Source organism: Moschus berezovskii, chromosome 8 (genome assembly GCF_049115385.1).
Source record: "Moschus berezovskii isolate FMDL1 chromosome 8, NW_MosBer_1.0, whole genome shotgun sequence".
Classification (NCBI taxonomy): Eukaryota; Metazoa; Chordata; class Mammalia; order Artiodactyla; family Moschidae; genus Moschus; species Moschus berezovskii.
Genome location: NC_142467.1, coordinates 48738753 through 48765957, shown reverse-complemented (window position 1 = coordinate 48765957; position 27205 = coordinate 48738753). Strand labels below are relative to the sequence as shown.

Genomic DNA, 27205 nt, shown 5'->3' with positions numbered 1-27205 from the left:
AATGGGTGGATGTGAGGGTTAAGGATGAAACTAAATAAGAAGAACGTTGATAATTACTGAAGCTAGGTGATGGGAACATGGGGTCCGTATACCGTTTCCTCTATTTTAAAAAATATGTTTAAAGTCTCCATAATAAAAACTGAAAAAAAAATTACAGCTCAACAGTAAGGCGGCTGCTTTAGGAGGTAAAGCACACCATTGCAGAGGTACTGTGGGGAGGGATCCACGTGGGGCCTGGTCTGACCTGAGCAGCTTCTGAGGCCCTTCCATGGGATTCTGTGAGTCTGACTTAGATCCTTTCATGGATAGGAGGATAGGAGAGAGCAGTTTTCCTAGATGTCTATATGAGACTAAGGGAAAATTCAAGGGAGCTGGGATGTTTGTGGATGGCTTTAGGAGGGAAGCAGGCAACCTTGCCTTGGGCTGCTCAAGCCCCAAATTCTAGCAGGTGCTTTATGCCTTGGCAGCCAAGGATGGAGGGTGGCCTCAGCATCCTGGGGCTGGATGTGAGCTGGGACTTTGAAGCTGCAAAGTGGGAGGAGGGGGTCCTCAACACAGAGTCCTTGGTGGGGACATAATGGAAGGAGGGGTGTTTCCATGTAAGCTGGGCCCAGGGTGCAAGAAGGGACTTGGTATCTAGAGAGATCCAGAGTGAAAAGGGGGCTGAAGGATGCCAGGGAGGGGATGTGGTATATGAAGAATCCAGTGTTCCCCAAGACTGTGAGTCAGTGTGTATGTGTGTGTGTGTGTGTGTGTGTGTGTGTGTTTAGGGTAGGGGTGGAACTGCCTCCTGGCTCTGTCTCACCTGTGCGGGCATCCAGGCGGAACCTCCCCTGCTCATTCCCACTGACCACGCGGTAACCAGTCTTCTCGGCACCCGAGCGAGTGAGGGTGGCCAGCCGCAGCACCTCTGTGCCACGCTGGGCATCCTCTGGCACCTGCACGCTGTGCTCGGTGTTCAGAAACACGGGCAGGTAGTCCTCCAGGCCCACCACAGAGACCGTGACAGTGCCCAGCGTGGACAGCGGTATCGGGGTGCCCAGATCAGAGGCACGGACGGTGAGCTCCAGTGCTGCCTGTGGCCTGACCCGCAGCGGCTTCTCCAGCCGGATCACACCCGTGGTGGCCTCGATGGAAAAGTGGCCTTCAGCAGAGTCCGTGAGAGAATAAACCACCTGGGCATTGGTGCCTGGGGAGGGAGACAGAGTGCATTATTTATACAGAGGGACTACCCCTGGGCCCTGCCTGCTGCAAAGCTTTCAGACAGAGGAGGGTCTGGAAGGCAGGGGCCCTATAAAGGCTAACATGCTTAGGCTGTTAGCAGTGAGACCCTCTCATGTGGGCGTTCTTGACGAGGGTGGGGTTCAAGACCTCATAGAAGGTTCTTGTGAAGGGGAAGGTTATTCTGCAAACCCTTAAGGATACCTGAAGCTGTTTATGTAGAGGTTAGAGTCCAATATCAGCTAATAAAATGAAAATTTTACAAGATTGAAACCACCCATAGCGAGTTCTCTGGTTGTGATAGAACAATTCTTGATTGTGGTGGTGGTTGCATGAGTCTATACATGGGATAATGTTGAATAGAAGTGCACACATGTACATATTCAAATAAGTGCATATGGAAACTGTGAAATTTGAATAAGGTTGGAGTCTAATTATCAGTAATGTTCCTGGTGGCTCAGATGGTAAAGAGTCTGCCTGCAGTACGGGAGACCCAGGTTCAACCCCTGAATCAGGAAGATCCCCTGGAGATGCCTGGAGATGGCAATGGCAACCTACTCCAGTATTCTTTCCTGGAAAATCCCACAGATGGAGGAGCCTGGCAGGCTCCATGGAGTTGCAAAGAGTCAGACACAACTGAGCGGCTTCATTTTCTTTTTTTTTTTTTCTATTGGTAATGTCCCATGACCAGTTTCCTGGTTTTGATGTCATACTACAGATTGCTCCCTTTGGGGGAAGCTGGGTGAAGGATGCATGGGCCTCTCAGTACTATTTTTGCAACTTCCTGTGTGTCTATAATTATGTCAAAATAAAAAGAAAACAAAAAACAGAAAATAAAATATACACCCATGGAAAGTTCTCAGTAAATCAAAGAACATAGTGTTTTTCCAGCTTTGTCTCAGAGGCCATTATTTCCTTTGCTTGTGGAGCAGATGAAGCAGTTGGCTCAGGCAGGGCCCATAGGGTCTGAAGAAACCCAACATTTAGTGCTCAGCCATAAGAGCCTCACCCAATGGGAGGAGCACAGGCCTTGAGCCTACAGAGACTGAATCTCACACACACATGGGGACACACAATGCTTTTGTTGAATTTACATGAACTAAATATGCATACCATGCACATTCTACCATATGTGTATTTTTTCTTGAGAGAGAAGTACTGGTCAGGCTACATTTGAAATATTGAGGTGGAATATTTGGGTTAGAATAATAACAACAGTTTTGAAGCGTTAATTGTTAACTGGTACAAGGCCAAAGGATGAATCCTAGAAGGGAGGTAGGGTTGGAAACTCAAGAGTGAAGAAGCTAGGGTTCTTTCTTCCAGAAAGGGAACCTTGAGGCTGGAGTTGACAGTTGGCACATCCCAGTCTTGGAAGGTCTAGGACACCTATGTGGCTGCCATTGACAGGACCATGATTGACAGGTATCTGCTTCAAAATGCTAACACTTCATAATTATCCAAGGAAGGAAGGGGCTGCCTGGGACGTTGGGAGCTTCCTGTTCCTGGAGGTGTGCAAGCCCTGGCTAGTTGAGCATTTGCAGGGCCTTAGATATTAGATGCCTTTGCACTGACTGTTTGCCCTCCCTGGAACCCCTGCGTTCCTCCCAAATCTCTCACCTCCCTCAATGCCAAGCTAAAACTCCCTTCCTCGAAGAAGCTGTAAATTGACTCTGTTGGTGTCGCATAAAGCGGGGTATTTTGACCTGTCTTATCACTACCATCATCTTCATCATTGTTCCTCTGGCTACTTTGATCCTGAGGGTATTTTTTACCTATAGTAAAATTGTCCAATTTTCTTGAATTAAATTTTATAATTGTATATGTACATATATATGTATAAACATGTATATATACACGTACATCTATAGACAGAGATTGCCACAATGAAAAACTTCATGATGTCAGAATCTTTAAATGGTACGATATGAAATGAATACTCCTGGATGAATCCAATTTGCCTTGTAAATAGTAAAAGGAAAAGGATCCTAATTAAAACCATGCCATTAAAATTAAAGTGTAAAATATTAAAATGTAAAAATAAAATGTAAACTATTCCACTTCATTGACTAGAAAATTGATCCAAGAATTTAGTAGATTAAATGGAGTTTGTGCCCTAGGTTTCTTTCTTGTGGCCAATTAATCAGAGTCGAATAATTCTGATTGGTGTATTATATTCAAAATATCCTGGAGCTTAAATGATAGGATTGAAAGTGTTCCAGGTCTAAGAGGCAGGGAGAAGCAGTGAGGCTGAAATGCCCCCACATCTGTCTTGAAACGGCCAAAATCTTTGGTCCCCTAGCACTTAGGTATGCAGTTTATGAATATTTTCTACTGCAAGGAGATCCAACCAGTTCATTCTAAAGGAGATCAATCCTGGATGTTCACTGGAAGGACTGATGCTAAAGCTGAAAATCCAATACTTTGGTCACCTCATGCAACGAGTTGACTCACTGGAAAAGACTCTGATGATGGGAAGGATTGGGGGCGGGAGGAGACGGGGACGACAGAGAATGAGACGGCTAGATGGCATCACCGACTCGATGGACATGAGTTTGAGTGAACTGCGGGAGTTGGTGATGGACAGGGAGGCCTGGCGTGCTGTGATTCATGGGGTTTCAAAGAGTCGGACACGACTGAGCAACTGAACTGAACTGAACTGAACTGTCTGTAGGCTCAGGAGTAACAGTTCCAGAACAACAGAGAGAGAGCCACACCCTCGCCTAGGGTGACACTGTAAGCAAATGGCCTCTAGTCCTTGTCTTTCTCACCTTGGTCAGGGTCCCGGGCCAATACCACCGCCACAGGGGTCTTCACCGTGGTGTTGTCGAAGACTGCCACAGCAGAGTGGCTGGGGAAGAACCGGGGGGCATTGTCATTCACATCCTCCACATGGAGGGTCACATCTGCTTGGCACGATTGGCCGCCTCCATCTGTCGCTTTGGCAACAAGGCTGTACGCATCCTTCTTCTCTCGGTCTAAGGCTGTGAGTGTGGTCAGCTCCCCTGTCAGCAGAAAGGACAGAAAGTGATCTTTCTCTGGAGGCCATGATCCTAGCATGTACATTCCTGATGTCTATATGAGATAACCTCAGTACCCCCCCTGCCCCCCGCCCAGGGTGCTGTCACAGAGAATAGGGGTCCTGTGTACAGATGGTTAGGAAAGAGGCTCAGTCTGTATCTTCTTTCCACACCTGCTTGCTTTCCTAGTCACATTCCACCACTGCATCCCCAATTTAAGATCCACACCAACAAGCTACAAAGAGGCACAACATTTTAAAATGCCAGTTCATTTCTAACACCACATAAAATGTGCTTATGCTTTGGCCTGCAGTTTCACTTCTAGGACTGTATCCCATAGAATAATCAACCCAAGGAGAAAATATACATGTAGAGATATTCTCTGCAGCATTCTTTATAAATAGCAACGTCCTGAAAATATCCTGTGCCTTTCAAAAAGGTACTGGTTAAATGCGTTATCATTTAGCCATGCAGTAAAATATTCTGCAATGGGAAAAGTGATTATGGCAGAACTTTATGCACTGCCTTGTTGATAGCTCCAAGATATTGCTCTAAGGAAAAGGAAGTCACAAAATAGTATGCTACATAGAGATTGCGGCATGCATGGAAAACCAGTCTGATAGAATATATGCCAAAAGTGCTTATCTTTCGTTAAGAGGCTGGTTATCAGGAAGATTTTCCGACTATACACCTACATGGTTTGCATTTTTGAACAATGAGTAAGTGAAAGTTGCTCGGTCGTGTCTGACTCTTTGCGACCCCATGGGCTATACAGTCCATGGAATTCTCCAGGCCAGAATACTGGAGCGGGTAGCCTTTCCCTTCTTTAAGGGATCTTCCCAACCTAGGGATCGAACCTAGGTCTCCCACATTGCAGGCAGATTCTTTACCAACTGAGCCACAAGGGAAGCCCGTTTTGAATAATGAGCACGTATTATTTCCATACTCAGATAAACCACTGAATTTTTTTTAAGACCCTGCTAATCATCACTTCATGGGAAATAGATGGGGAAACAGTAGAAATGGTGTCAGACTTTATTTTTTTGCGCTCCAAAATCACTGCGGATGCTGATTGCAGCCATGAAATTAAAAGACGCTTACTCCTTGGAAGGAAAGTTATGACCAACCTAGATTAGTATATTAAAAAGCAGAGACATTACTTTACCAACCAAGGTCCGTCTAGTAAAGACTATGGTTTTTCCAGTGGTCATATATGGATGTGAGAGTTGGACTGTGAAGAAAGCTGAATGCCAAAGAATTGATGCTTTTGAACTGTGGTGCTGGAGAAGACTCTTGAGAGCCCCTTGGACTGCAAGGAGATCCAACCAGTCCATCCTCAAGGAGATCAGTCCTAGGTATTCATTGGAAGGACTGATGCTAAAGCTGAAACTCCAGTACTTTGGCCACCTCATGCGACTAGTTGACTCACTGGCAAAGACTCTGATGCTGGGAGGGATTGGGGGCAGGAGGAGAAGGGGACGACAGAGAATGAGATGGCTGGATGGCATCACCGACTCGACAGACATGAGTTTGAGTGAACTCTGGGAATTGGTGATGGACAGGGAGGCCTGGCGTGCTGTGATTCATGGGGTTGCAAAGAGTCAGACACGACTGAGTGACTGAACTGAACTGAACTGAACTGAATCATCCTTCATCTGGACAAAGAGCAGTAGAGAGAGGTTAGGTCACCTACTTGGGTGACTCAGCATGCCTGTGCTGGGGTCAGAAAGGGCAGTGAAGCTTCTTGAAATACTCACCTGCCATCTCCCTGCTCAGCAACCTGCATAGTATCCTTTGAGCTACTGGTTCCAAGTGTCAGCAGCTGGCTTTCTGTGACTTGAGCCCTCTACGCTGCATGTCCCCACACCCTCCATTACAGCAGCAGGACAAGGACTTCCCCTTTTCTGAAGGAACCAGTCTCTACCCTGTCTTCTCCACCAGACACTCACAGCCAAACCTCTCCCAAGTATTCCACTCTACTCTGCTGGATTCTCTGCTTCCCACTCTCTGCTTTGTCGCCTGATAATGACAATGGAAACCGTATCTACTGAATTATTATTATTATGCGCCAGACTTGGGCTTAGATTTCTATATACTTTATTGGGATCCTTACAGCAGTGCCCTGGGGTTTTATCTCAATCTGCAGCATACAACCTTGAGATCATATCTTTGATCATGACTTTTGGGCTCTGTAGGTAAGGACTTGGCCCCGGTGCCCCAGGGGGCCTCATCCTTTGCCCTCTTTCTCTCCTGCCCTTCTGTGCACCAGTTTCTGCCTTCTAGGTCCTTACCTGTGCATGTTCTTTCCCAAAACAAAGTCCTCGTATGAAATCTCTTTCTGCCTTAAGTGTCCACCCTTACCACTCCCTTGCTGCTGCTGCTAAGTCACACTAGTCGTGTCCAACTATGCGACCCCATAGACGGCAGCCCACCAGGCTCCCCCGTCCCTGGGATTCTCCAGCCAAGAACACTGGAGTGGGTTGCCATTTCCTCCTCCAATGCATTAAAGTGAAAAGTGAAAGTGAAGTTGCTCAGTCGTATCCAACTCTTAGCGACCCCATGGACTGCAGCCTACCAGGCTCCTCCGTCCACGGGATTTTCCAGGCAAGAGTACTGGAGTAGGTTGCCATTGCCTTCTCCGTACCACTCCCTTACCCCCTGGCTATTTCCTCAAATAAATTTTACTTAACTCCACTTCCAAACTTAAGTTCTGCTGTCAAACCTCACTTAACATCCTGAATTTCTCTTAGCACATGTCAAACCACTGACTCAATACCTTTCCCACTAGACTATGAAGACCTCGATCTCATCTTATCAATTTTTGTCCCCAGCATCTAGTGAATGCTTGGCACATAGGGACAATATATGTTTGCTGAGTGGATGGATGGGTGGATGGGTAAGTGAATTCTTGTTTCTTCTCTAAGGAGCCTGGGTACTGAGCACTGGTTATTCAGTGTATCAGTTCTTGGCTTGATCCTGCAGCTCAGGAAACCTACCTGTGTGAGGATCCAGCTTAAATTCATCTGCCCCAGGGCCATGCAGAGAATATGTGATCTGAGCATTGGTGTCGGAGTCCAAGTCTGTTGCAGAAACTTTCAAAATGAAGTGTCCTGGAGGTACATCTTCACTGACTTCGCCAGTGTAGAGAAGCTGAAATTGAAAGACAAAGAAGAGGGAGAATGTGGGAGATATGCTAAGATCCAGAGAGAGAGAGAGAGAGTAACAGGACAAGATGGAAGCAGAGAGAGAGATGGAAGTGGGGGAGGGGAGAGAAGCAGAGAGAGGGAGGGAGGAGAATAGAATAAGATGGAACATGCAGGGAAAATGGAGATGAAAGACAAGGAGAAAGACGACGGGAGACCTAGGCAGAAAAGAGAATGAGAGAGAATTTCCACCGTCTGAAAGCTCACACTCAGGGCTAGAAGTGAAAGTGAAAAGTCGTTCAATCGTGTCTGACTCTTTGTGGCCCCATGGACTGTAGCCCACCAGGCTCTTCTGTCCATGGGATTCTCCAGGCAAGAATACTGGAGGATCTCCAGGGGATCTTCTCCAGTGGATCTTCACAACCCAGGGGTTGAACCCTGGTCTCCCGCATTGCAGACAGATTCTTGACCATCTGAGCCACCAGGACCTGCCACAATCTCTTGCTCCATAAGGGCCACATTTCGAAGTGTGTGGCACAGGGGAGAGCTGGAGCTCCCTGAGAACCTAATGTTTCTCCAGCTGCTGGCGCTGGACACAGTTTCCAAGGAAACTTGTCCCCCCATTGCCGAGTGTGGGTTAGCATGGACCCCTTGGCCCCAGACTCCCTCAGCATGAGGAGGATACAGGATGGTTAGAAGAATGCTGAGGCAAAAGAGAAAGAAGGTATGGCCACTGTTCTCCCCAAAAGGTTGCCCTTCTGAGACCATCCAAAAGGTGCTCATCTTGGATCCTGCAGAGACATTTTCCATGCACCCCACTTGATAATCCAGGTTCTCTTTTTCTACTACGCTTCTATGAGATTGGAGCGTAGAAAACAGAGGAAGGAAAGGTGATAGGATATATGACTTTTGTGTATCCCAAGGTATGTGTCCATATCAGTCAGTTCAGTTCAGTCGCTCAGTCGTGTCCGACTCTTTGCGACCCCATGAATCACAGCACGCCAGGCCTCCCTGTCCATAACCAACATCCAGAGTTCACTCAAACTCATGTCCATCGAGTCGGTGATACCATCCAGCCATCTCATTCTCTGTCCATATATGTATACAAATAAAGTAGGAAGCATTGAAGTATACATATATGCACATGCTTCTATGTTTGTGTGAGTTAGAGATGTACATTTACCTGTATGAATGGGTATGTTATGGATGAATGTTATTTGGTGGCTCAGATGGTAAAGCGTCTGCCTGCTATGTAGGAGACCTGAGTTCAACCCCTGGGTTGGGAAGATTCCCTGGAGAAGGAAATGGCAACCCACTCCAATTCTCTTGCCTGGAAAATTCCATGGATGGAGGAGCCTGGTAGGCTATGGTCCACGGGGTTGCAAAGAGTTGGACACAATTGAGTGACTTCATGCATGCATGCATGCTTATGTGTATCTTTGTGTGTATGTGTATATGTATTTGCATATTTATGGGGTTATAGATCATCTTTCAATTACGTGTGTGTGTGTGAGTACCTACATATAAGTGTGTACTTATATGTATATATACTGAAGAACTGGATTTTTTATGCACTTAATATGCTAACTTGATGTCATAAAAATTTAATATTAATAGTTTAACTTTATTTGCAAACCTTGAAGTAATGCAACCCCCCTAATTAAAAATTATTTATTATGTTTTAAAAAATATGTTTAAAAGCAAAGCTCCATGACAATGGTTGTTGATTTATGTCCTCTAAGAATGCAATTTCTCTCCTGATGTATGTGTGTGTGCGCGTACACACACACACACACACACACCACTCAATATTTTCCTTGGGAAATTTAGTGTTTAATTACATGAGCTCCTTATGAAAGTCTCCCTTATCAAAAGTGTAGCTGCCCTGTCTGTGTGTTTGGTATACATGTGCCCTGCAGGAGGGTTTCTGTTGGTCTGTATAATGCATGCAGATGTAGGCATATGCACAAAAGACATGGTCAGTGGCGCAGGGCGTCTCTGGGGAGGGTCTCTGGATATATTTCATAACAATGAGCCATGCTAACAAGTTGAGGGATAGAGTGACTTTTCCATTGAGCATAGCAGACTGTTTGGAGAATGAAGTTACTTCTGGATATGTTTTTCAGAAAGAAGGATCTTTTTAGGGAGTGTGGGGAGGGGGGTGGGGAAAGCTATGGATCATGAATCCTAAAGAGCTTGGTGACATCCTTTTGGGAAGGGGGAGGAATTACCTGGAATGGTCCCTTCCCCAGGCACTAGTCTGAGGCTGGCCGGGGAGAAGCAAGGGCAGGTTTGGTCAGCAATGGCCTGGCTCAGAGATGGTACTCTGAGTCCTTCTCCTTCCTCTTACCCTTTGCTCCAGCTTCCTTATCTCCACTCCTCCCCTACCCTCACCTGGGTCTCACCTGTGAGCACTGTGGGCTGTTATCATTGATGTCCAGGACAAAGATCTCCACGGGGACTGAAGCCTGGAACTTGCCATCGGAAGCTGTGATTCGGAGCAAGTACTTGGCTGTGTGCTCACGGTCCAGGGTCTTCCTCGAGAAAATTCTCCACTCATCTCCAACTTGGCTGATACCAAACTGGCCCAGGGGGTCTCCCTCTAGAAATATAGGACAGAGTTTCCTGAAGTCAAGCCATAGGAACAAACCAGGCTTTGTACTATAGGTGACTGCCCACCTGACACTTTTTTTTTAGGATTTCAGGGTAAGGCAAAAATTTCCTCCTTTAACTAGGGACCTACAGTTCTTCAATGAGTTAGTTATTTGGTGTTATGAAACCTCTTTCAACTTCAAAGGTCTCCTTTTAAAGGGAATTATCACTGCGAGAAACACTGCTCCAAAATATGTGGCTAAGGGGCACGTTTCTTATTTTGTGTGCATTGGAAGACACTGGAGGAAATTAAAGGGAAGCAGATAACAATTCTAGCCAAGAACCTTCTAGTATCCAGTATCTGTTCAATAGTGGAGAGTGGAAAGTGATCAATAGTATTAAACTCTCTGAGGTTTTATTTTACAACTGAGTACACAGGCTAACTGGAGGTTCAGATGCATCATTAGGTTTGCTTCTGAGTCATCTTTTCTTGACATCCATTATTGAGAGGGGAGATGGATTTTCGAGATTCTAAGATTCTGGAGCTCCAAGATTCAGCTATTACCAGAGTTGATGATACAGTGACATTTATTATGTTGTTATTCAGAGAGTTTAAGATTTTTGTGTTTTTAAGAGTCTGATATTAAAAGATGATAAGATTCTATTTCACTAAGACTCTGTGTTTCAAACAACTTTGATCCAGGCTCTGTCTCCAGGAGTCTATAATTCTTTGTTGGATCGTCATGCTTGTTAACTCTCCACCAGACAGCTGTGAGAGCAGAAGAAACCATGACTATGGGAATGGGATGACAAGGCACCTGGGACTCAGGTAAAGGGACACTGAGAAGTCAAGAAACTCTCTTTGGCCACCAGTTGGCTGGTTTCACCCCTGGACAGAGACTGGAGTCGTTTAGGTTTGCAGTAGTTATGTACTGGGGAGAGCAGTTTGTAGGGTCTGGTTTTAATCCCAGTCCTGATGCAAGCTTGGAGTGTGACCTTGGTTGAGCTTATCCTCTCTGGGCTTTGGTTCTCCCATGTGTGTGTGAAACAAGAGGATTGGGTTGGAATCATATCCAACCCACTTAACACTCAGGTACTATGATTAACTAGGAAGCATTTTCTACTATCCACAACTTGCCCTTGGCAGAGTACTACTCTGCAAGGATAGTCACCTCACAGAGTTTCTATAGACCACACAACTGTTGATCCCCTCTCCATCTTCCAGAAGCTAACTGAGAACATTTACAGTATCTCCCTTCTATTCTATCTACTCCAGCTAAGGTAATAAGAAATCCTCTTTACAAAGCACTGTTTAATTTATAGGGAGCTATCAAAGCTTTTTCAAGTTAGATCCTGTCAGCATCCCTTGAGATGAATTAAAATAGCCAAGTCTATAACTGGAGCAACTGAGGTCCTGGAAAGTTAAGTGATTTGCTCAAGATCACACTGTTAAGTGGCAGAGCAAGGACTTAAACCATGTCTTAAGAAACTTCTTACTGGAATTGTTCTCAAGGCATCCCACTCTAAGATAGGTATCCTTACCTGTGATATAGCAGGTGACCTGTCTGTTCTGCTCAGAGATATCAGCATCCAAGGTTTTAAGAGTGGCCACAGGTTCACCAGGCTCACTGTTCTCAACCACAGATCCTCTATAGTCTTCTGAAGCAAATTGGGGGGCATTGTCATTTTCATCTGTAATGGAGATTTCAACCAGGACCTGAGAAGATAGCTGGATGGTCCGGCCATGGTCATAGGCCACTACGAAAAAGTGGTAGATCTGGTTGGTCTCACAGTCAAGTTCCTGGAGTGTGGTGATCCAGCCAGTTTCACTGTCAATGGCAAAGAGTTCATGGATATTGCTACCAGGGTCCACTGGCAGCCTGTAGCTCACCTGGCCATCATCCCCAGTGTCCTGATCATTGGCAGTCACTTGAATGACTGAGGTCCCCACTGGCATATTCTCAGTGAGAACAGCCTTATATGGATCAGCCTCAAATATAGGCCTATTGTCATTGACATCCTTCACTTGGATGTTGACAGAGACCAAGGAACCCAAGTAAGTGTCATTATGGGGGCAATGAGCCATCAAGTCAATCTGGTACCATTTGGTGGACTCATAATCCATGGCCTTCCTCACCTTTAGAACCCCTGTGTTTTGGTCCAAGGAGAAGATGCCATCCTTGTTGCTCTCTGGCGTGGTACCCTGCACCAGACTATAGATGACTGGATCTTGAGCTGCCACTGCTTTAACAGAACCAATTTCAGACCCCTCTGGAAGGTCTTCTGATGCAGAAAAGGTATATAGAGGTTCAGAAAATTGGGGCAAGGATACCTCATTAGGAACCACCTGAAGTCGTAACAGCATGAGAGAGTTCCAGTGAGGAGGGCCCCCATCCTGAGCTTTAATTTTTAAGTCAAAGGCCCGATTTTCCAGTCCCACCAGGCTCTCTTTCACTTTGACAACGCCAGTAATTGGGTTGACTTCAATGACCTCTTCTTCCAAGTCCTCCACTGAGTCCACTGAGTAGGTGACGTCTGCATTCCGGCCTTCGTCTGCATCATAGGCCAGCACCTGGATGACTGGGGAGTCCTTACTGACATTGGACTGAATGGATACAGTGTACTCAGATGCTTTGAACTGTGGAGGGTTGTCATTTTCATCCGTGAGGATGATCTTCACAGTGCAGAAGGCCACGCGTCCTCCTCCGTCCTGAGCCATGACCTTAATAGCAATGACCCTTTCTGTGGAATTTTCCCGGTCTAGTTTCTGCAGTGTGGTGATCTGGCCACTCGGGTTTATGGAGAACTTCTCGCCTGCTAGTTTATTGATGATGGTGTAATCTACAGTGCCATAGGGACCACTGTCTTTGTCTATGGCTAACAACTCAATCACCTTGGTCCCCACCTTTGCATTCTCGGCCAATTCTGCCTCATAAATATGCTGCTGGAACTCTGGGCTGTACTTGTTGGCATTTGTAGTGTTGATATACACAGGTACAGTTGCTCGGAAGACCCCATCAGAAGCACCTACCCTCAAATTGTAAGAAGAGTCCAAGTGTTTTTTGCAAAGATTGTACATAGAAATTATTCCCGATGAGCTGTTAATGGAGAAGTGCCTGTCCTGATTTCCAGAAAGAATCAGGTACTCCAGGCGGGAGGTGTCCCTGCTGTCAGGGTCAAGAGCTTGAACTTTGAGAACCAGGTGTCCGCATGTTGCCAGCTCACTGACATTGGCTTCGTACTGAGGTTGCCTGAACTCTGGGGGGTTGTCATTGATGTCAGACACATTGACAACTACAAGGGTTTCACCAGTGAGTGGGGGATCTCCTCTATCCATGGCCCTGACTTTCACATGAAAATGTTGTTGGGCTTCATAGTCCAGCTCTTGAACTGTGGACATTTCCCCTGTGCTCCCATTGATCTGGAAGAATTTGGAAACATCTGAGCCATCCTCTACGATCTGGTAAGAGACATCACGGTTCTGCCCTGAATCCTGGTCAGAAGCCAACAGTTGGATCACGGGAGTCTGAGCAGGCAAACCTTCTGAGATTGAAGTGGTGTAGACCAACTGAGAGAAGGTGGGAGGATTATCATTCACGTCCTCCACCAGGACTTCCACGGTGGCTTCAGAAAATGACCCCAGAGCAGTGTCTGTGGCTCTGACTGTGAATACATGTTTGGTCTTAGACTCATAGTCCAAAGGGCCCGTCACGGTTAGGACACCAGTCTTAAAGTCAGTGGTGAACAGCATCAAGGGCTCTTCTTCTACAATGTTGTAGATAAGCCGGAGTCCCTCTGGACTCCGGGCCTGGGTGTGGAGAATAGGGGTATAGAGTGTGATATTTTCAGGCACTCTGACTTTGTAGTAAGGCGTCTGAAATAGTGGGTTGGATTTATTTCTCACAATGACAAGTACCTCTTCCTCAGCCTGGAGGGATGGAGTTCCTCCATCTTGAGCAATGACTTTGAGGCGATACTTATTCAGAGCCTGATAATCAAAGGGTTTCCTTAATGATATGTCCCCAAGATAGGGGTCAATTCGAAAATATGTGTAATCTTCTGCAAACGCATAGGTGACAGCACCATTCACCCCCAAGTCCTGGTCAGTGGCAGATACCTGAAAGAGGACGTCTCCTGGTTCTGTGCCATCTTGGATGATTGTGTGGTAGGGCAGATGTTTAAATTCAGGGCTATTGTCATTGACATCCTCAACAGAGACTCGGACCAGAGCCTGAGCCACCCTCTGAGGTGTCCGATTGTCCCTCAGTTCCACTGCCACCTCATGAGTGTCCTGCTGTTCTCTGTCAAACCCCACACCTGTCGTCTGCAACACACCTGCTGATTTGATCATATGAAACATATCTGTGCCATTCAAAAGGAAGTAGGACAAGGTGTCATTCAAATGATTGCCTTGGGCACCAAGAATCACCAGTGCCTTTCTGTCCAGTAAATTCTCCTTCACTGTTGTCCTATAGACATCCCGGTCAAACTGTAAGGTTGTGTTAGGAGCTTGTGTCCAAGAAAATTTTACTAGTGCAGTATCTTGATACAGGCCATCAGAAGCTCTGACAATAAGCTCCCGAGAGAGTCCCAGGAGAGCAGGATCCAACACAGATATGCGACCAGTAATGGGATGCATGGCAACAGCTTCATCAGCATTGCCAGTTTTGATGCTATAATTGACTTCTGAGTCATCGTCACTGGCCTTCACCATAAGGAGCTCCATACCCCGGTGGATTGGCTTCATTATTGCTACTTCATATATCTGGTCCAAGAACCTGGGAGGACAGTCATTAACATTTCTGACATTGATTATGACCTGGGCAGCCCTGGGTGCAAATAAGATGGGGCTTCCTTGGTCATGGACATAGATGTTGAATCGGAAAGAGGGCATGCTTTCATAATCCATCTCTAATACAGTGGTTAGAGTTCCCATGCTGGGATCAACTTTTAAAAACTTCAGAGTCTCTGGTTCCAAAATTTTATAGACCAACAAGGAATTTGCTTCTTTGTCACTGTCAGAAGCTCGGATCACGAGGGGGTTGTTGTTTTCATCCATGATCATGCTATTCAGTGGAGCTGCTTCACTAATTTGGCCCACAAAAGTCAATTTTGAGAACATGGGAGCATTGTCATTTTCGTCAATGATGTAAACAAGAACCATGACATCAGTAAATGCACCTGCCATATTGCTGCCTCGGATTTTCAGCTGGTAAGATGAAATTTTCTCATGATCCAGTTTCTTCTGAGTGGAAATGAGTCCAGAATATGAGTTCATGGAAAATACGCCATTCTTGTTTCCCTCTCTTAACTCATAGGTAACTTCTGAGAAGCTTGTAGCTGAGATGAGGAGGATTGGGGAACCCACAGGGATTGATTCAGGGATCTCTACAAAGTACTCAGAGTTTGAAAAGATGGGGGCACTGCTGTCGGAGGGGTAGACGTGAATGATCACTGTAGCCAAGTCATGCCCTTGTGGAGAGCCTTGGTCTTCTGCCTTCACTGTTAGAGTATACCGGGCATGATTTGCCTGATCAAGTTTCTGCTCTAGAGTGATGATGCCTAGCAGGGCGTTGATGTTGAAGAAACCTTCGCTGTTCCCTAAAACAAAAGACAAGAGAAATTGAAGTTTACCACATCCCCAAGAGGTACCTACTAGGCTTTCTAGATCAGTATAAGACAATCACACAAAAGCTGGGCAGGGCAAAACCCACATCCTGCGCCACCATGGATTTAGTTCTGCTACAAGATGTCGGGTAGGCCTGTACTTTATGAAATCTCTTAATTGGTGCACCTGGTAGGTACTCCAAAAATGGAAGCTTTTGGGGCCATAACTTAAAGCTACAAACCAAAGCCACAGTAGGGCTTTGGAGGAAAGGAAGGAGATTTAAACTTTGTAGGAAAAGCGTACTCCTCTCTGTTTCAGTGGCGACTTTCATAGGAAAGGCTTCAGTTACATTATATAGAATTTTAAACCATGTTTTACATAACTTTGAATAGTTCCGGTTACACACTCAATAGTTGAAAATTGTCGATATGGAATCATGAGCTGTCTAAACTGAAACAGACTGGGAAAACTGCCTTGTCTATTCTCCGTATAGTCTACTGTGGGAAGATCCTTTGTCAGGGTTGGGAGTGAGTGGCGGGGGTTGAGTGGGGAGGGACTGGGTAGCACACCCAGCTCTTGAGGCTTCTGGTCAGATGCCCTTCCCACCACACCTGGATTTTTTCAAGGTTAGGCATTCTCACACCACCTTTACAGGTTTGTTTGTTTGTTTTTTTAAATATTCAGCTACTATCTGTACAACAGTATAGTATACAATTTATACTATTATTTAATGGATACTTTCCTTTAAATTGATTTCTTTTTTAAATTTAAAGTATTTTTAACAGCCAACTTTATATATTGGTTCTTTAAAAAGAAGCACAGTATTGCTTGTTATAAATCAGAGGTTACCATAAAAACCAGTCAATGGAAAATATTTTCTTAAAAATCTGGATAAAATCTATTGCTTGCTAAGAGGGTCTGGCCCAAGACCTACAGTCTTTCTGCAGTAAGTATTAGAAAATTAAAGAGATCCTAGTACCCAAAAGAATCTTCCTTGACTAATCAGGAAGCCCAAATGAGAATCAAAAATGGACTCGTTTCTCCATGTCTGATTATTATTTTTATCATCCTTTTAAAATTTGATATTTATTTGGATAAAAAAATAATTTAAGTTGAGGGAAATTGTGATTATGCAACATTATATAGTTCACAAAAGTTAATGTTGAAACTAATCATATTTTCCTAAAAAAAGTTCTCAAAGTTGTTACAGTTTTTAGAGTCTGACCTTAATTGGGCTGCAACTATTCTTTTTTTTTTTTCCCTTTACCTTTTCTTATACTATGGTAATAACATGAGGTCTACATTCTTGAATTTTTAGAGGTTGTAGTACAGTGTTGTTAACTATAAGCACAATGCTGTATGGAGATCACCAGAACTTATTCAGCTTGCATAACTGGTATTTCTTTTCAGTTTTATTAAGATATAATTGACATATAACATGGCATTAAAGGTGTATAACATAATTTGATCTATGTTTAAGTATATATTGCAAAATGACTACCACAATGTTTAGTTAACATCCATCACCTGATATAGTTTTTCAAATATGTTTTTTTTTGCCCTGCGATGAGACCATTACCTATTTAATACCATGACTAACACCTGAATAATTCTGCTCACCTCCCAGGAGTACAAGTCCTTCACTCAGGGGAATACTACTTATTACTATGCTTATTTCATTTATTATTTTAATGGCAAAGTAAATAGCCAGGCTTCGCCACAAAACCTTCCATCTGATTCTCCCATTAAGCGAAGTCACTCTGCAACTGACTATTGAGGTGATTTCCCAACTTGCCTTTGTGATACAAACCCTGAGGTTGATCAAAGAACGTGGTTTTAATGAGTAACCAGAAATTTAAAAGTAGTTCCCTTAAAAGTAGCCAAGTAAGCATAATCATAATTTCTTATTTTACTGCTGAGAGAAAAAAAAATAGGGAAGAAAATTGTATATTCATTTTGATCTTAAAACTGCAGAAAGATGCATAGAAAAAGATGAGAGAAATACGTGAAATTATTTTCTCTGGGTTATGAAAGCCATGGCCGAGTGTTATTTTTATTATTTTTTTGACCATACTGCTGCATGCAGGATCTTAAATTTGAACCTGTGCCCCTTGCAATGGAAGTCAGTACAGAGTCTTAACCACTGGACCACTAGGGAAGTCCTCTGAGTATTATTTTCTTCTTCGTAGATTCTTGTTTTTTTCAGGTTTTAAAGAATAACCATGTGTTACTTCTTCAATCAGAAGATTGTTTTAAAACTAACTCAATGTGTAAAATAAAATTAGTAGCAGGGGGAATTCCCTGGTGCTCCAGTGATTAAGACTCCAAACTTCCTCTACAGGGCACCTGGGTTTGATCCCTGGTCAGGGAACTAAGATCCCATATGCTGTGAGGCATAGATTTAAAAAATATTTTAGATTTATTAAAAAAAATTACTACAACATCAGTGGGACTGTCAGTGAGAAAAAAGAGATGATTATACTTCATAAGTCACAAAAATAAGCCATTAATGGGTTATCATTTGCATTATTATTCTTCAGGGATGAATAGACTTCTGCCCTATGACAAGGTATAACAACTGTCTCTACAAAAAAGGAAAATGTGAAACATTCTGAGTTCTTGAAAGTATGTAAGACACTGACAAGCAGTAAATTAATATCATTATGCTCCATGAAGGCAAAGAGCAAGTCAAGCTCACCTTTGATCATCCATAGCATTTTGCTCTATAGATATTAATTCATATTAAAGATTAAGTATCAATTATGAATTATCAAACATTACAAATTATGATTAATAATTAGTTGGGTACTGGATATTATAATTTTTGTCATATTAAACTACTTATTATTAACACTTAGTAATAACCCTTGGCACTTGTATAATATTTTATAATTTACAAAGTGTTAACATACATTTTCTCTTTTAGTCTTCACAAAGAGTTTCTGACACAGATAATATTCCTATTTTTCAGATTAAAAAAATAATAGATATGAAATCATGATGTGGCCTTAGAAGAAAATACTCCTGAAACAATGCCATATATCTTATCAAGTATTTATAGGTCCCTTTTACCGTACTTGCACAAAGATACTATCTTTTAAAATGTTGCATGGGGGACTTCTCTGACAGTCCAGTGGTTAATACTCTGTGATCTCAATTTAGTGGGCATTGGTTCAATCCTTGGCTAGGGAACTAAGATCCTGCATGCCACATGGTGTGACCAAAATATATATATATATTGCGTGGACTTCATAAGCATCCTTTACATGTATGGTCATTGGTGGATATATATATATATTCTCAATGTAAATTCTCCCATAACTTGAGTAATCCTTTGTTACCATTCTCACCATCTTTGAAAGCACATTAATTTAGGTCATTATAGTTCCAGGGAATGCTCTAGAATGATAATTTGCCAAAGTTTAGCAAGTAATTGACACTTGAATAACTTGCAAATCCATGCTCCTGGTGCTTTCCCTTATTGCCAAAGCCCCTCTCCTCATATCCTGCACTCAGGGTCGGACCTCTCACCTTTGAGGAAGGAGTAGCGGACCTCAGCATTGGGTCCCCGGTCACCATCCATGGCTCGGACCTGCAGCAGCTCTGCTCCGGGAACTGTGGTGTCAGAAACACGTGTCTCATAGTGGAGCTGGGTGAAGCGGGGAGGGTGGAGGTTTCCATCCTCCACATGAATGGACACCCACACAAAGTTCCTCTTGATGGGCATCTCCTGGTCGCGAACCTATGGGCCCAAGGGGGAGATGGGATGAGCAGCAAGCGGAATGGAGGAGGCAGGATTAGATAAAGGTCAATGAAATAGAATGCCAGTGAAAAATACATCCAATCGTAACTCTCTGTATTCCTTTAAGCTTTGCTCTGTTACATTCTTTTCTCTTTTTAAATCAATTTATCAATTCATGATTATTAGACTGAGCTGTTTTCATGGATAATTCCACTTTAGGAGAAAGGCAGAAATAAGCAGAGGAGCGGTATTTTCCAAATTTGTTCTTGGAGAACATTAGTTCTGCAAGATGTTAGCATATTATTCAGGTAAAAAAAATTCTATAGTCAAGTAAATTTAGGAAGCACTGAACTAAGCCAAGTTGATGTTTTCTTTGCTGCAGGACTTCTCAGAGCCTTTAATATATATTTAAGTGCCCAAAGGATGATAAAGTAGCATGTAAGAAGCTTGAGCCTTGAGTTGGAAAGGCGGGACTGTGATTCTGGTTTCATCTAAAAAGCTGTATGATGGTGAGCAAGCCTCTTCCTCTGTAAGCCTCAGGTGCAAGATAAGAGAAATAGGTAGGGCCAGGACTGGGACTCGAGTGAGACAAATGAGGGATGGAGGGCATAAATTCAGGAGGCTCTCACAGGGTTATGAAAGTCCAGGCACATGACCCTCAGAATAAGCCCTCCTTCATTTGGGCCCTTACATATCTGTTTGCCCTGGGTAGGATGGTCTCTGGGCCCTCCCAGCTCTGATACTATATAAGTTCATGTGATCATGCAGTCATGGAGCAAGGAGGGAATTGTTGGGGATATTTGGAGTGAGCCCAGGAATAGCCAAAGTTGCAGGAACTTCTTTGGCAGCCATCCCATGCCTTTCCTCACTCTCAGGCATTCATTATGGAAGGTGCCTCTGGCAGGCAGTGAAATGTCACAACTCATATCATGGATTATCACTATAAACATCAGTACACCTGGCTCAGTAGGGGAAAGGGAACCCTCAGCATGCCTCCAAGCATGTACACCCCCACACATCCGCATACAAGCGCGTCCTTACCTAAGTCTTTGGTTAACTCACCATGACTGTCAGTGTGTGCTGGGAAGGCCCCGAGCCCAGGTCCAATTTCCCCACAGTTACCAGGACACCACTACTGGGGTCCAGCTGGAAGAGACTGGCACTTCTTGGGTCTTGGCTGCCATGTATGGTGTAGATGAGGCCCTTGCCCTTGTCTTGGTCTGTGGCCTGGACACGGAGGAGCTCCACGCCAGGCATTGTGTCCTGAGGAACTCTGATCTCATAATGAGCCTCCAAAAACTGGGGCCGATGGTGGTTAACATTGGCAATCATGACAATGTAGACCTAGGGAGGAGGGTGAAAGAGAAGATGGACTGTAAGCTCCAGTGGGCCAGGGACCTTGTCTGTCTGCTTCTCCACCGTAACAACGAGGCCTGGCATACAGCAGTCACTTGATAAAATTTGTCGAATGAATGACCATATTTCAGAATCACAAGACTTAAGGTGGTGGTTTTCAAAATCAAAATTCTTCTTAAAGGGCCTTTTCTTCAGATGAAATTCCAGTATATGAAGCAAATAAAATGGACTGAAACCAGAATAGAAATCCAGAGCCCCACTTCCCATCTTAGGCGCTCTATCTTTAATTGAAAACTGCTCATTTAGATAAAACTCCTTATTATATAGAGATCCACAGTGGGAACAAGAATTCTCCCAAGATCACAGACGTAGAGAGAGTGATCAGATAAGACTGGAATGCAGAACCTTGATTCCAGATTCAGTGTTCTTTGAGGTGCATGCATGCACAGAGAGCCTTCTGCGTCCTCACCCCTACCAAAGAGGCCCCGTGTGCGTTGGTGACATAGTGGTGAGCACAGCTACTTCCAACCAAGGAAAGCTCCTATCTCTTCTCAACTCAGGGCTCCCAGGGAGGTTTCTCACCTGGGTGGCAATGGTTTGGGACCCATCGGTCACCTCCACGGTCAAGTTATAGCTCGACCTCCTCCTTGTATCAAGGGGCCTGGCAATGACGATGCTGCCCGTCGTCTTCTCAATGTCAAAGTCCATGTCCTTGTCCCCACCTGGGAAGGGGGTTGGGGAAAGCATGAAGAACCTCAGTGATGTAGGCAGTAATAGCACAAGTATTAATGCTGTGGGATTTGGCAGATCTAGAGGAGGTGGTAGTTGATCCTGTCAGGTTATTGTCAAATTATTATCAAGATCCAAGTGATGATTCGGTAAAAGGTAAACTTATAAGGACTGGGGCATCCCAGAGGAAGACCAAAATTTGCGCTACAATGTATTCTGTTACTAGAATTAAAACATGCAGGAGTAATGGAGCTCTGTGTCATGGCTTACAGGTAGTTTGCATGGTCTAGAGAAGCCTAGACATGGGAAAAAATGGAAATAACTGTGTTTGACAAGAGAGAATTGTTTATTAATAAACTATGAGAATCCAAAATATAGAAGTAGCAAGTAGCTGTTTAAATGTCTGCTAGTAGAATGGCAACCCACTCCAGTGTTCTTGCCTGGAGAATCCCAGGGATGGTGGAGCCTGGTGGGCTGCCGTTTAAGGGGTCGCACAGAGTCGGACACGACTGAAGCGACTTAGCAGCAGCAGCAGCAGCAGCGGTAGAAATATGTTTAGTGACACAGAAATATATTCAGGATATATTTTAAAAGGTTATAAAACAATGTTTTCCTGTAACCCTAAGTGTGTGGGTGTGTAAAGCAGAATGACTAGAGGAAACATCAAAATGAAAACAGTGGATTAACTTCTATTTAGTGGGAGTTTATCCTCCCACTGATTAGGTGATTTTTGTTCTCCTCTCTGTACTTATTACTATTTTCCAAATGTTCTATAGAGTGCATGTGTTAATTCTGTACAAAAGAAAAAATGTCAAATGCTTATAAAGAACAGTGAATTAGCAATGGAAGTAAATCTAGAAGATTAAAAAGCTTAAGATAGGTTTGGTATTCAACCTCTGAAGCAGGTGGGAATCTCTGTGATAGGATTTCAGGTGGTACTGAAGCTCTTAGATTAGAGATTCTTGACCTGGAGTCCCTGGCTGGGTTTCAGAGAGTCTATAACCCACCCCCCAAATTTGTACACAAATTTGTGTGTGCGTGTGTGCACACAGGTCACAAGTATCCTTCTAAAAAGAGAGCCTAAACATTCATCAGATTCCCATAGGGAACTGTGAACCACTCCCAACCCCGATATGTTCTGACAAAATGTTGATTTAGAAACAGAAAGAAATTTCAGAGGAGGCTGTGAGGGCTTGGACCCAAGTGTCTCCTACCATGAGAATGCACCCTTTCCCTGATCTTGAGGATGGAACCTGGGGCCAGAATGTTAAGCATGGCCCCAGGGTACAGCTGGTCTCGAGCTCATGGTCAGTGAAGTCAGCTCTGCAGTGATGTTCATAGTGAGGCGGAAGAGGAAGCATAACACTTGCGTTTTCTCCTCTGGGTCTCTCTTGCCACTCTCTGGACCTGGGTCTTAGGTCTCCCAGGAACTTGGGATAACTGAGGCCCCATCTAGTTCTGGCTGGGGTTACCAGTGAGTTCCTGAGATCATAGATGGTATGAAGGAAAACTTGGAAGAAGCAGTGTCCTGATAACCCGCTGCCCCAGAGAAACAGGGAAGGGGCAATCACCACTCACAGCCAAGACAGAGGATGCCAGGGAACATGACCCTGAGAGGGTTCAGGAGGATTGTGCCCTGAGGACTAGGGCTCATCCTGGGGCCCTTACCTGAGATGCTGAACCAGAAGAGACCAGGTCGGCCCTCAACACTGATGACCCCCACCATGTGATTCACGGGGTCTGTCTCCATGACCGTAAAGCTGTAGTGGGACTCGTCAAAGGCCAGTGGGATGGAGGAGGGCCGGGGCCTGGGGATCCACTCGATGTGTAGCCGGACGCTGGCCGAGAGCGGTGGCTGCCCACCGTCTGTTGCCTTGACCTGAAAAGAGGCCAGAATTCAAGTTGAGGCTTTGTCTGTAGGCTTGGAGCCAAGAAACAAGAAGACTCAGGTGGCCAGGCCAAGAGACAGAGTGCCCTGTGATGGACTGAGCTGGTCTTTCATCCACTAGTTCATCCATTCGACACAGTTAGGAGCTTACTGTAAATAGGCATCAAGTCAGCTGCAGCAAGCACAGTAGTGAACAGAACATAGAACTATGCTCCAGAACCTTATGGGTGGTGAAAGATGAATCAAAGCCACTATTAACTGAAGGCTTTGTGTGCTCATTCCTAAGACTTTCCATGCATGGGCTCTTTATCCTTCCCAACAACAATCAACATAATAAACTAGAATTTATTGAGCTCTCCCTATCGTTAGGCCCTGCTCTAAGAGCAATATGTGCAATATCTACTTCAATCCTCATGACTGACCACAGAGAGGACCCATCATCAGCTGCTTTTTGCAGGAGGAACCCAGGGCTCTGCATTGTGAATTCTTCTGCCAGGGGTTGTCTGCCTGGCTAGCAGTGAGGCTGGGATTTAGGCTACCAACATGAGAGCCCAGGCCCAAGCCACTTACCATATTGGCTTCCTACAAGGAAAACTTTCTCATCCCCATTTTACAGATGATGGAACAAAGGTTCCCAGGTGTAATGACTTGTCCAAGGCAACACAGGTATAAAATGTCAGTGCTAAGATTGGAACCCAGGTTTATCTTGATTTCAATGCCTCTGCCCCTCTCAACAGAAATCTTTATCTCTAAGAAGAGAGTGCGTTTCCCAGGCAAGGACCTTATTGCCCTCAAAGAGAAAGGCCCAGAGTTTTGATCTTTTGGCTTCTTTTTGGGAGAATGCCACGGAAAGGAGGACTTCCTCCATCACGCCTGAAGGCTGGCTCCCCAGCCTTGTATCGTCAGAGATCCATCCCCGAGCAGGCGTGCACCCCGTCCCCAGCCCCACCTGCCCCTCACCGTGAGAATGTTATACTCTCCAGCTGTGAAGGTGCTGCTTGCTGACACCACGCCTGTGACCGGGTCAATACTGAAGCCTGCCTCATCACTCTCCTCGATACTGTAGGTGATCCTGCCATTGAGACCCTCATCCAGGTCTGAAGCCACCAGCCTGTACACAGGCCCAGAAGTCCCTGGGTTCAGCCTCTCTGGAAGGCGGACATTGAAGAGCTTGTGGGAGAAGACAGGGGGGTTGTCATTGACGTCCAAGATGCGTACCACCACCCTGGAGGTGGACCGGAGGGAGGGCTCCCCGTTGTCCAGCACAGTCACCTGGGAAGAGGATCCAGCGTGAGTTGACAGGTGCAAGGCCATGACTATGCATCGCCACCCACCGCAGCTCTTCCTCTGCCCCTGCTTTCAAAAGCCTGGAAATACCAATCCGTCTGATCTTTGGTATATGCTCGTGATTTTCATTATGTAACCTCACCTTCTCGGAACCCAGCTCTCTGGCAACCTCGCCCACAGAAAAGCCAGCAAGAACAGAGAAAGAAACCGGAAAGAACTGGGAGAAGACAAAGCCACAGAGGCTGTAACAAAAGCTGGGGCTCTTTACTCAGGAGGCCCATGGGCCATTTCTCCAAGACTTTTGACATTCTATTTGCTCGTAATTCTCATAAGCTTTGTTCTCACTTTCCTTAAGCTATGGGAGATTAGGAAAAAACAAACGAAGAGGCGTTTATGGAGGTGTGGGCGGTACCTTTGGAGTCAGGCATGTGGCCCCGTGTATGAGATGAGATCCAGAGACAGAATAAAGGCAGGGAAACAATTTTAGGACCAGGCACTGTTCCACGTGGCATCAGTATAGATAGGACATTTCCACTCAAAATGCTTCTGAATATTAAAAAGATTTTGCTATTTAAAGACAAACACCTCTACTGAACTATGGAGAATGCCTCAGCTCCTAGAAGGCCATTAAGCTGCTGCTTACTAGTGATGCCTGTTTTATGCAAAGGGAATGTCCAGAGCTTGGGATCATAGAAGGCAACACTGATTTCAGTTCTGCTGAGGAATATGTGTCCCTCCTAGCTGATGCCTTTAAGACTAGCGGAGATGCCTGTTCATCAGTTGTGGATAACACAGGACAGGTTTGACTAGAGTACTTCTAATTTAAGCCCCTCTGGGTCAAGACTGACACCTCTCATTGGAATGGTCACCAGGGATGCTTATTTTAGAGACATCCTAGAAAGAGTGCGACTGCCCAGGTGGCTGCGTGGTAGAGAATTCGACTGCAGTGCAGGAGATGCATGTTTGATTCTTGGTGGAGAAGATCCCCTGAAGAAGAGAGTGGAAACCCACTCCAGTATTCTTGACTGGAAAATCCTCGGGACAGAGGAGCCTGGTGGGCTAGAGTCCGTGGGGTCACAAAGAGTCAGACCCAACTGAGTGACTGAGCACACGTGCACAGAAAAAGCGTGGGCCTAGAGGACAAAGGTCTGGGTTTTCATCCTGGCTCTGCTGCTGACCTAGTGTTTGACCTTGGGTGACTGACTCTAGAGCCTGGGGATGGGCCAGAAAGCTTACTGGACAAATACATAACCCATGTGTTCTGCTCCATTTTCCTACACTCCCTGCAGGCATTACTAATTGATCAGTGCTTCCTGCTCAGCTTAAGTAGCAACTTCTCCCTGAGTCAGAACCCTCCTCAGCTACTGCCTGGAGACGTGCATGGGGCCCCAAGGTCTGGCTTGGCTCCAGCCTGGCCTCCTGCAGGAGGTTTTCAAATGGAGTGAATGGGTTCAGCAGCATCACTTACCTCCAGGATGTGTTCATCCTTGTTTTCTCGATCCAGCTGCCGGGCAGTGGCTAGGAGACCTGGAGGAGAGATGGTTGGGGGAAGACTGGAGCAAAAGGCTCCCCGGGCCATTTTACTGGGATAAATTCAACACCTACATTCAAAGCATAGATCAGAATTCTTTTGGTCTTGGGAGAGCAAGAACATAAAGAGGAAATGGAAATCTGGAGAGAGAGAAGGGGAGGAGAGGTAGGGAGAGGACAGCAGAGGGGATAGTATCAGCAGTATCACCCACCCACTTCATGCTTTCACCATGTGGAGGGTGCTGAGCCCAGGATACTGTTGAGTGAAGAGGCAACTCATCAGGAGTTATAATGGGGATCAGAGTCACTGCCTTTAGTTCTCGAGAAATCACAAAGGGGTGACATTTTACTCCTTTGTTCTAATTCTCTTGCTTACCTGGCACCTAGAATGGGTTCTTCCCACGCCCAGCTGGCACAGATGCGCCAGAGGAGGGCTGCTCTGGGCTCCTCCCAACACTTCTGTAAATTCCAGAAGGTGAACTTAGTGATCTGTAATTCTGGTTTTCATTTTCTAGGCACTGTGGCTATAAATTGAGGCCATAATGGTGAAAAGGAGCCAATTCTCTGCCTGCATCAGGCAAGTCAAGCTCAAGATTGTTGGGAAACCAGAGGGGCACCCGAGCCCATAGACTTGAGAGGTCCTAGCTGGGTAGGTGGGTCCCTTTTCAATGAAGGTAGAACTATTGGTAGGGTGTTGTGGGTGTTCTAAAAGCTTTCTGTAAGTTTCTTGATCTTGTTTAGGCAGTTAAATGATAGAGTAATGGCATGAAGTGTGGGGATGGGGGCTTCCTGAGGGGAAAGGGGGGTCTGGTGTTGGGGTGGGGTCTCCAGTACTGATGTGAGGAGTGACCTCTGTTGAGGGCGTGTCTGCCTTTGTGTCATTCTGGCTCTTTCTTCCCTCACTGAAGGCAGCCATGGGAGAGGTCCTAGGAGGTTGTTGGAAAGCCCCACAACCAGGAAGGAAGACGTTCCTCTGGGACAGAGTGAATATTGTTTCAGGTCGCCCCACCCAGCTTGTCCCCAAGCCGATGAACCTGCCAGGGAAGGCCCGGCATCTGGGGGACCCCTAGGAAGAGTGTGGGGTGAGAGGGC

At 45.2% G+C, this 27205-nt stretch overlaps 1 protein-coding gene across 1 annotated transcript in view; it reads right to left on the bottom strand.

Annotated features, from left to right (window-relative positions):
* The window catches only part of FAT2 (FAT atypical cadherin 2), an 84245-nt gene that overhangs the window by 26056 nt on the left and 30984 nt on the right, over nucleotides 1–27205 (bottom strand). The window contains exons 4-14 of the mRNA XM_088838550.1: nucleotides 26052–26110; nucleotides 24257–24568; nucleotides 23077–23287; nucleotides 21262–21401; nucleotides 20386–20667; nucleotides 19113–19323; nucleotides 11516–15574; nucleotides 9787–9983; nucleotides 7235–7388; nucleotides 3990–4223; nucleotides 806–1189 (exon numbers count right to left, since the gene is read on the bottom strand). Coding sequence (XP_088694676.1) covers nucleotides 806–1189; nucleotides 3990–4223; nucleotides 7235–7388; nucleotides 9787–9983; nucleotides 11516–15574; nucleotides 19113–19323; nucleotides 20386–20667; nucleotides 21262–21401; nucleotides 23077–23287; nucleotides 24257–24568; nucleotides 26052–26110 — 6243 coding nt within the window. The remainder of the gene's footprint in view (nucleotides 1–805; nucleotides 1190–3989; nucleotides 4224–7234; nucleotides 7389–9786; nucleotides 9984–11515; nucleotides 15575–19112; nucleotides 19324–20385; nucleotides 20668–21261; nucleotides 21402–23076; nucleotides 23288–24256; nucleotides 24569–26051; nucleotides 26111–27205) is intronic.